Source organism: Berghia stephanieae, chromosome 8, assembly GCF_034508935.2.
Source record: "Berghia stephanieae isolate SIO BIC M18660-M18661 chromosome 8, UCSD_Bste_1.3, whole genome shotgun sequence".
Classification (NCBI taxonomy): Eukaryota; Metazoa; Mollusca; class Gastropoda; order Nudibranchia; family Aeolidiidae; genus Berghia; species Berghia stephanieae.
In genome coordinates, this window is record NC_088367.1 from 47,598,826 (window position 1) to 47,609,631 (window position 10,806).

The 10,806-nt window shown below is 36.1% G+C and overlaps 2 protein-coding genes across 13 annotated transcripts in view; one reads left to right on the forward strand and one right to left on the reverse strand.

Annotated features, from left to right (window-relative positions):
* LOC144978795 (liprin-beta-1-like) overlaps positions 1 to 10,806 on the forward strand; it is a 246,700-nt gene that overhangs the window by 146,746 nt on the left and 89,148 nt on the right. The gene's annotated exons all lie outside the window — the stretch shown is intronic.
* The window catches only part of LOC144977924 (importin-7-like), a 16,859-nt gene continuing 8,791 nt past the window's right edge, over positions 2,739 to 10,806 (reverse strand). The window contains exons 2-6 of the mRNA XM_078923338.1: positions 9,182 to 9,235; positions 8,267 to 8,337; positions 5,243 to 5,414; positions 4,408 to 4,524; positions 2,739 to 3,266 (exon numbers count right to left, since the gene is read on the reverse strand). Coding sequence (XP_078779464.1) covers positions 3,187 to 3,266; positions 4,408 to 4,524; positions 5,243 to 5,414; positions 8,267 to 8,337; positions 9,182 to 9,235 — 494 coding nt within the window. The 3' untranslated portion in view covers positions 2,739 to 3,186. The remainder of the gene's footprint in view (positions 3,267 to 4,407; positions 4,525 to 5,242; positions 5,415 to 8,266; positions 8,338 to 9,181; positions 9,236 to 10,806) is intronic.

Here is a 10,806-nt window from a genome sequence, read left to right on the forward strand (position 1 = left end):
TGATTTTAGACAAAATTTTCCCTCAAAAATAGAAAAAAACATTTTTCATAGTCATTGCTACATTATATTACCCCCCCCCCCCCCCCAACTGGACCCAACATCCAGTCATTATGATATTACTCCCCCCCCCCCCCCCCCCCCTCCCTCCCACACCCCAACTGGATCCAACATCCAGTCATGACTATGTTACCCTCCCAAAAAACACACACACACACACACACACACACACACACTAACACACCAGATACAGACGTCAACCCTTGTGCAATACAATTTATCACACATGGGCAAGTCTTAAGGCGTTATTCTGGTGCAAACATCTGAATCTTTCCCTCTCTCTCCAAAAAAAAAAAAAAAAAAAAAAAAAAAAAAGTTTTTAAAACAGCACTTTTAAAAAGTCAAAGCGCTTATTGCATTATTGCATAATAATTTCAACGGAGTCGACACACGGAAGGGAAAGAAAAAGTCATTCCCCTTCCTCATTCATTGTCTATCAAAATAAATAAGTCAACATCAACAAAATAGTGGCCAGGCAAATCAAGCCCGTTTACACATCTCACATTTTTTTCTCCTTTGAGTCTGCAGTTCGAATCCTCCTCTTCATGTCGAGTAGGATGACCTAGCTCTTTTAATGAAAGACAAATTGGTACCATTAAAATAAAAGAGAGAAAAATAAAAACCCAATGGAAAATGTAAAGCAGTGACAATCCCGTCAGGCATGTTGGAAAAACTCACAGAGTTAATCTTAATCAGCATTTCCGTAAAATGGAATTTCTTCCATCTTCTCGTCGAAAGAAAAGATAGAATTTTCCCATTGATCACAAGAAGACGAGCATCACCAAGGATGTTTTGGGGGAAAAAAAAAGTGGCGATAGCAGATTTGTCTACCGGGACTTGAAAAAATTTGTAAGTAAAAATTAACCAATTTGTCATTAATAGGTTAAAATATTGCTTTTAACTCCCTTATAGACTAGCTACGGCAACCAAACTTGGTTTCAAGAAGTTTTATTGAATCAAAGATTTGATAGAATTGTTGGTTTGGAGCCAAAAATCCGTAGCTCTACAACATTTTCCAGTGGTAGACAAGTCTGCAATAGCCATTCAAACAGATTTGTCAACCTGTATTGTCAAAGAATACTATTCAATCTACAATAACTTCTCCATCGTCGATTACTTCAATCCTTGTTGATTGAAAACAACATTTCCCCCCCCCCCCCCCCCCCCCTATCCCAAAGACATTTGGGCAAGATAACTCTTGGTGCCAAAGGCCCTAATCACAGATAACATTGTACATGTCCACAAATATCTGTGCTTTGTCTATAGTCGTATAGATGACTAGGTATGGTACGATATACGGTAGTGTTACAATAGCAGGTGGTGGTGGCAGGGCGGACTCTTGATGGTGTGCTTGTTTATGTGTGCAAGTACGCATGCACCATGAAACACACAACACATCACATTAAACCATCAAACATCACAACCACAACCACCACATGACAATGTGGGTTCTTCCCCCTTGTTTTCAATCCCCATTGGAAATTATTCAATGGGATTATCGTTTTTAAAAAAAAAACAACACAAATAATGACCGGATGTCCCATATCCAATGAGTTGATGGACTGGGACACCTCAAGTCAATTGACCAAATCCACGGATGTCCCATATCCAATGAGTTGATGGACTGGGACACCAATTCAAACAACAACTAATGGCTGATGTCTGACTGGTCACATACATCTCATCACAACGTGCTCAATCCAGCTTGAATTAGAACAGAATCCAAGCAAAACCGACAGCACAACAAAACATGACTGTCTGTATACATTATATTTTTTCGAAGAAAGTATAACAAACAGTAATGAAGTATAGTGTATAGTGCAGTCTGTATAAAATCAACATATCTAGATTGTTCCAAACAAACAAAAATTGTGACTTAGAGCTGTGTTAATTTTTCAAGAGGACAGTTTGGTGAAAAATCAAAGCTGTGTGCAGACGATACGGGAGCCCAAATTTTTGAAAGACAATCACAGCTAGAGATGATAGTCTTTGTTTACAAAAAAAGTTAAGTGAACAATGACCAATGCTCAAATATTTTGCAAGAGAGCTCTCGTGTCTGATCCCAACCTGTTTTCTCTCAGGTGAAAAATGAAGTGTTCACTGACTGAAATTCCACAGAGACTGTTGATATCATTAGAAATTATAAAATGAGAGGGTACTTAGATTTAAGCAAGTTGACCTTACAGACTGCACTGTAATAAAGGAAGCAGCAGCAGTAGTAGTAGTAGTAGTAGTGGCAGAATAAGTGGCAACTGTAGCAGCAGCAGATTGGTAAAAATAAAAAAAGAGGTAGTTACACAAGAATTACCAACCAACATCTGTCGTAATGGTATTAGAGAGGAATTTATTGTGAGAGAAGCCCATCATCGTAGCCACCGGTCAACAACTAAAGGTTGCTGCCATTGGCTAATGGACAATGGACATATCCATACACATCCACATCGTATGACATTAGGGACCACAGGGGGACCAATCAACACATGATTGTAAACCATGTGATAGGCCATTACATATCCTGTGTCTCTTGTCAGAACCAGTTGAAGATGGTTATATATTTACAATTCAACATTATTATGTCATGGCATCATCTACAAGCGGACTTTTAAAAAAGCATATATACGTAGGTGGGGAAGAAAAATCACAACATTCAATAATCAATCAAAGGGTATGCGTTAGTTATCGGGTTAGCACGCATATTTAGCAGAATTATGAAAATTTGATGGCGTGAAATCTTCTATGGACAGATTAGCTGAATTACTCTTAATTTTATCAACTGCAGAAATATATTGATTTTACAGGATACCCCCACCTATGTACATAACAAAAAAAAAAAAAAAAAAGAAAGAAAAATCATTATAGTTGAGTATAAAGTATGCATACGCATACAGAAAAAGAATTATGCACCCACATTTTTATCCGCACACGAAAAGGCAGAATTGTAATGACTGCCCTTTCCTGCATCAGCGATATAATAATATATGATATAAAGACACGTGTAGATATATCAAAGAGTCAAAAATCAATAAAGAGTGGGTATGATTCACTGTCAAACTCAATAGAGTGGGTATTCAACAAACCAATATAACACAACCACTTGACTTTGTCAATTCTCCCCCAAGACTATCCTGTTTAGATACCAAAGTTGAATGTGCTCGGCACTTGTCTCTCAGTGAAATTGTAGCCACCGCCCTCTTCAATCTTTTTGGAGTCTGAAAACAAACAAAAAATGAAGCATGATAATTTCAACCCCTCGGCAAATAAAAAAATAAAATATTTTTATATACATATATATGAAGAGTGGTTTTCCAATTAAAAATAAAGTTTACGTTTCAATTTTTCTCATGGATGGAAAATCTCAAAAAGTAGAAAAGCCGAGAACAAGTTTTGGAACACCAGCCTTCATAAATATATCAAGTGGTCACACAAATAATGAACCGCTCTTTGTCAGCTTGTATCTTTGAGACTTTTTATTGGATTTCTTATAAATTTAAAAGACAAAACAAATCTTTTATGAATGTTGTTTGAGAAACAAAAAAGATATTCAAAACCAAGTTCAGAAATACGACAAATTCCTTGTTTTTAATTTTAACTGATGGAGTGCACACCTGCCAACCCCTAATATCCACTAAGCGTGCTCAAAGCGCTTAACAAGAGATCTCAAGCCAACAGAAACACCATGTAGGACGAGACACAATGCCAGTTAGGCGATATTACAAGTATTTTTTTTCGGACAGAGACAACACTGTTAACGACCAGGTACTCATTTTACACCCAGAATAAAGTGAGAGAATGTGAGTAAAGAGCCTTTTCCAAGAACTCAACTATGCACCACTCAGGACCTACCAATCCAAGGGTGAATGTTTGTTTTTTTGTTTGTTTGTTTGTTGCTTTAGGTCTCTTCCAACACAAATGAGGTTATATGAGAGACCGCTGAAACAAAAAAACAAGCAATCTAACAAAATAGTACAAATGTAAATCAAAATCATAACCTAAAGATATCAAAAGCTAAATTATAAATAACCAAGAACAAACAGGCAGAAGATTTACAGAAAAAAAAATATCCCCTGTCAAAAATACAATCACAAACCAAAGAAGCAGGATAGGCTAGTAAAGAAGAAACGACATCACTATCGGATCGTACACCCATGCGAACATCACAGGTATACGATTCAAGGGTGATGCTCCCATCCAACCACCCGCCAAGGGTGAATGTCATAGTGCTAGACCAAATAGGAGCGCAATTTTATTGCTTATCTCAAGATTGTGGAAAGTGATTTAAGGGGCAGCTCATTAACAAACTAAATAAGAAAATTCTTCTGTTTTGCTTTTTTAAAAAAATTCAATAGTTACCATTGACAGCCTGTCTCTGGTCGGCCAGTTTGAAGACTTCCTCCAGCTCTGTCATCTGGGCTGGTGTGAGGTTGGAGATGAGGAGCTGGTACCAGGCACCGTCCTGGTTGGGGAGGTCTGAGGAGGAACAAATCATTCCAGGTTAAAATATCCCTGTGGATATGGACTTATACATTGAGCTACTCTAGGAAAGAGTTACTCCCCTTTGTTATTATTTTGTTGACTTCAGTAACAGATTAATTAGTCATCGTTCGTTAAGTAATAATAATAATAATAATAATAATAATAATAATAATAATAATAATAATAATAATAATAATAATAATGAAATTTATTTATAATGCGCCCAATCCTCTATACAATAAAGCTCTAGGCGCAAAACAATAACTTCAATCCATTCAAATTTCTCTCTGCTCCATCTATCTCTCACTCACTCTCTATCTATCTATCTATCTATCTCACTCTCAGTCCATTGGTAAAAATATTATTTATGCTTAACAATGCCCCAAGAGAAGTATGCACCCTTTGTTCACTACTTTACTTATTTGAGCTATATTATTTTGTCCTTCTACTTACAATGTTATAGCGATATATTTGTATATAACTTAAGATACAAAACAGAAAAGATCTTGCATTTTTAAAAAACTATTATTAAAAAAAAAAAAAGGGGGGGGGGGGAGAGGATAGGGATAAGAACATATAACATATAATGCATAGAGCATAATTCAACACAACATAATACCAGGTAGCAAGTTGACAGATTATAATTTCCTCCGTTGTCAAATTTTCTATCACAAGAGGACTTTGTAAGACTATCAGTGTATAGCTGACTTACTGGAAAGAATAGTTTTGAAGCTAAAATATTCATCAACAGTGCAGTCCTCTTCGTCAAGAAGAGTAGTGTACATCTCTAGGTCATTCTCTTCCTCATCGTCACTGTCGTCATCGTCATCGTCGTCATCATCATCTCCAGCCTCTCCATTGGCTGACTTGGTGGCTTTGGCTTTCTGGTGACAATCAAATACATATTTTTAATGTTTTAATGTTTTTAAGTGTTTTACGGCACTTGCAACACATTAAGGTCATATCAGCGCCAGTAAAAAAGGAAGAAAATGGGATGGTAAAAAGTTCTAGAATTACAATTAAAGCACAAAAGAAAAGGTGAGACAAAGGGGAATTGGTTCAAATAGGGAACAGATGTAGATTCCAAGAGCACACTGTCAAAGTACTTAAGTTTGAGATCACTTAAAAGTCTCATCCAGACAAAAGGACAGGTCCCAACTCAGAGGAATACACTCAAATGTTTACAAATCATAAAATATAATATGAAAACTAAACATAATACAATGCATAACAGAGAGATGATTTACAAGGAAAAAAATCATCTCCCAAAACTATAACTATACATTCGACTGTTTCCCTCCCAGCCAAGGAACTCCGGCAAGGATCAGGACAAAACTAAGTAATCTCATTCCAAGACAACAACAGGAAACAATTGGAAAACGGGTATGGGGGGATAGAAGACACAGCATGTACCTCCCTGCCCACTATGGGAGGTCAGGATCCCCACCCAGCAAATACATATTCAATAAAAGTTAACTCATTGGCTTTCTGGTGACAATCAAATACATATTCAATAAAAGTTAACCCATTGGCTTTCTGGTGACAATCAAATACATATTCAATAAAAGTTAACCCATTGGCTTTCTGGTGACAATCAAATACATATTCAATAAAAGTTAACCCATTGGCTTTCTGGTGACAATCAAATACATATTCAATAAAAGTTAACCCATTGGCTTTCTGGTGACAATCAAATACATATTCAATAAAAGATAACACAATGGCCTTCTTGAGCTTTTATATAGCGCAATATCCACTAAACGTGCTCAAAGTGCTTTACAAGGGGTCCCTGATCAACAGCAACACAACATGTAGGACCAGAAAAGACGCCTGTTAGGCGATATTACAAATTTTTCCAACAGAGACAATGCTGTTTACTGCCAGGTACTCATTTTACGGTGAGAAAATGTGAGTAAAGGGCCTCTTCCAGGGACTCAACTAGGCGCTGAACCCAGGACCTGAAAGCGAGTGTCATACCACAAGACCACATAGCCGCACTGGTGACAATGAAACACACATTCAATAATAAAAGTTAACTCATTTCCTAACATTGCACACAAGACTCCAAACTAATCTTAAAAACTAAATAAACATTCAGCAAACCATACTGTTTTGTTTTGTTTTTAAGGGTTTTACGGCGCTTGCAACACATTTAGGTTATATCAGCGCCAGTAAAAAGGAAGAAAATGGGATAGTAAAAAGTTCTAGAATTACAATTAAAGCATCCAAGAAGAAGGCAGAGAAAGGGGAATTGGTTCAAATAGGGAACAGATGTAGGTTCCAAGAGCACACTATCAGTGTACATAGTTTGAGATCACAGTTATGTCTCATCCAGACACAAGCACAGGTCCCCGCCAAGAGGAACACACTCAATTGTTTACAATCATACATATGTAAAAGGAAAAATAATACAGTACATAACAGAAGATATGATTTACATGGAAAAAAAAATATCATCTCCCAAAAATAACTATACATTTGACTGTTCCCTCCCAGCCAGGACAAAACCAAGTAATCTCATTCCAAGACAAAGACAGAAAGCATGTTGGAAAACAGATATTGGGGGATAGAAGACAGTATGTACCTTCCTGCCCACTATGGGACAAATCATACTGGTCAACGCACAGAGACAGTGCTTGATTGAGTACAAAATGGTATTGTCTGCTCACTCCTAACCAAAGACATGACTCATAACGGATCACTTTCTCGCCTGTCTCTGATCCTTGGGAACAATCCAATTCAATTCAATTCAAATATTTATTTATTGTCGGCATTTTAAAAATGTTTCATAGATAATGTAGTCAGGCTAATAGAAGCCTTTGACCGACATAGGTTATAACACATAGTGCATAAAAATACATAGTAATACATTTTCCTTTAAAACATTCCCTCATCAAGATTCCAATCATGACACACAAAGAAAAGTAACATAATATTATATATATATATATATGTACGGTTAGATTAATTACAAATATTACATTTGCATGGCTGGCCATTCCATGAGAGGATATGATTTTTGAAAACATTAAAATTTGAAATTTTCCTGATGTGCTCGGGAAGTTCATTCCAAAGCACAGCAGCAGAATATCTGAAAGATTTTTTGCCATAAGACGTTGTTCTGACCCTTGGAATATCAAGGAGGTTTGAATATCTAAAATTGTATCTGTTATTTTTCAAAATGACCATATCAGATAGACAAGGAGGAGCAATTTTGTATAAAATTTTAAACGTTTCCAAAGCAATTGTTCTCATTCGTCTTATTTGTAGGGATGGGACTTTGGCCTTTGAAAGTAATTGGTCGTAGGATCTTTTTTCATCTTCATAAATAAAACGTAGTGCTCTTTCTTGTATCTTTTCAAGTTTATCACAATTTGTTTTAGAACAGAAATGCCAAGCTAGTGGACAGAAATTGAAATTTGACAATACAAAAGAGTGAAATATTGTTAACTTGTTAACTCCAGCTGAAGCCATCGAAAGTACAAGATTGTTTGGGTCAATTCATTGAAGAAGACGAGCCATTGTGGTTTGTCTTTGAAGGATGCTCTTGTGTGTGTGTGTGTGTGTGTGTGTGTGTGTATGTGTGTGTATGGTTTGATCTTCAGACAAGGTTCTTAAAATAGCAAATCAAATCAGATCTCTTCAGTGGAGACTACAGTTTAGAAAGAAGAGCTCTAAGCGTGGGAACAAAAGAGAAAAAAAAATATGGAAAAAAAAAGAATGCTAGAAAATTCACCATTTTCTCCAGAAACTCCATGTACTTCTGGTTGGCTTCATCAATATCGTCTTCATCGCTTTCCAGCACACCTGGTGATAGACGAAATCAAAAACATGTCATTTTTTGCCCCTCCCCATTTCATTTTCCTTACCGTACAGTTATACTTTGACCCATTCATACAAGTTTCAAGTTTTTATATTCAATCTATTTGTCATGGCATTTTACGTGTCAGGAGTTGATGATGATGATGATGAAGAAGAAGAAGAAGAAGAAGAAGAAGAAGAAGAAGAAGAAGAAGAAGAAGAAGAAGAAGAAGAAGAAGAAGAAGAAGAAGAAGAAGAAGAAGAAGAAGAAGAAGAAGAAGAAGAAGAAGAAGATTTGTTTGTTTGTTGCTTTAGGTCTCTTCCAACACAATTGAGGTTATATGAGAGACCGCTGAAACAAAAAAACAAGCAATCTAACAAAAATAGTACAAATGTAAATCAAAATCATAACCCAAAGACATCATAAGCTAAATTATGAATAACCAAGAACAAACAGGCAGAAGATTTACAGAAAAAAAAATATCCCTTGTCAAAAATACAATCACAAACCAAAGAAGCAGGATAGGCTAGTAAAGAGAAGAAGAAACGACATCACTATCGGATCGTACACCCATTCGAACATCATAGGTATATGATTCAAGGGTGATGCTCCCATCCAACCACCCGCAAGAAGAAGAAGAAGAAGAAGAAGAAGAAGAAGAAGAAGAAGAAGAAGAAGAAGAAGAAGAAGAAGAAGAAGAAGAAGAAGAAGAAGATTCTATAACCTTGTGATAAGATGTGATGTCGAGGTTTCTAAGCAACTTTTATTCCAACAGAAAACAACGGATAAAAGGAAAGCATGGAGAGACTATCAAAACATAAAAAAACCACCCCTGTTTTCAAGTCTTACCTTCAACATCATCTTCCTCTTCATCTGAATCACTGTCTTCCTCTTGAGCCAGGACTGAAATCAAATCAGATATTGTTAGCTAACATTACACATACATATCTCTCTTTCCATCAACATTCAAATTGTACTACCATTTCATAAAAAAAAAGTATTGAAAATAAGTTGGGTTCTTTATATGTTGAAGAAAATGTAAATTGGACAAATTGTTAAGCATGGTTGCCAATTCAGGAGGCAAATATTTACTGAACTTTTACACAAATCCATAGACCAATCCCTTAATCCCTTTCTGAGTGCTGAACTCTAGTAAAAAGACATTATGTGTTACTTTTTGCCGTTCAGCAGATGATTGGAAAATATACTGAGGGTTTATAACATACTGAATTCAGTAAATATATGGAAAATTGGCAACCTTGTTATATGTCTAAGAAACTGTATATTGGAGAAATTGTTAAGGACAACAATAGAGCTATTATTTGAAAATTATAGGTTGAAAATAACATCCTATCTCAAGTATGGGTAACTAGAAAACAAAATAAAAATGGTGGAAATATTAGATTCCCTACTTCGAACAAACTTATTGTAGCATTTTCATCAAAAGCAGACCTGCCTATTAATACGATATTTTGTTTGTTTGTTTGTTGCTTTAGGTCTCTTCCAACACAATTGAGGTTATATGAGAGACCGCTGAAACAAAAAAACAAGCAATCTAACAAAAATAGTACAAATCTGGGATGCCACCAGGCAAATTAAAAAAAGCCTGAAAACTTGGGCGGACGAGATATTGGTATTATGTAATATATTACTATTACTAGTATAAATCCATTTTTATCATTAAACATAAATTTACTTTTTGTAAACATTTAATGAATTGTCCTTTCCACATGTTAAGGGCCTACAATGTTATTCAAATAAAAGGCCAGAAAGTGTAGTTTTGTTTTGATTGCTACTTTATAAAGCAGGCTACAATATCTTTTATTTTTTACCGAAACCTAGTGGTTATTCAGCTTATAAATACAACCCAGGAATCTCACAAAAGACATAGTCAAAAGGTAAAAAGAAAGAAGAATAAACTAAGCCAACCACCATTGCTTTATTCTAGGCTAATGTATTATCTCTGCATAACCAGATGATTTAATGGATGGTAGAGAGAGAGAGAGAGAGAGAGAGAGAGAGAGAGAGAGAGAGAGAGAGAGAGAGAGAGAGAGAGAGAGAGAGAGAGAGAGAAAGAGAAAGAGAAAGAGAGAGAGAGAGAGAGAGAGAGAGAGAGAGAGAGAGAGGGGGGGGGGGGACTTCTCTACCAGAATAATTTATGAATTGATCTTAGGAATTCTATATCAAAAAAAAAAAGAAAAAAAGAGAAATGGAGAGAAAGGCAAAGGGAAAGAGGAAAAGAGAGAGAGAGGGAGAGATATTTGTCCCTCCCCTTCCCCTTCAACCAAACCATCAACTACTAGCTAATCAAAGAACACCACTGTTCGTCTGTGTCAATTGTGACATCAGGTGCCATTCAGTCTGGCCCGACGTCATAAAAACGGGACCGTCACTAAATTTCATGAGGCTATTGCACAGGTGTCAAAATATGACATAAGACATAATGGTGATTTTGAGGGAAATGTTTGACACGG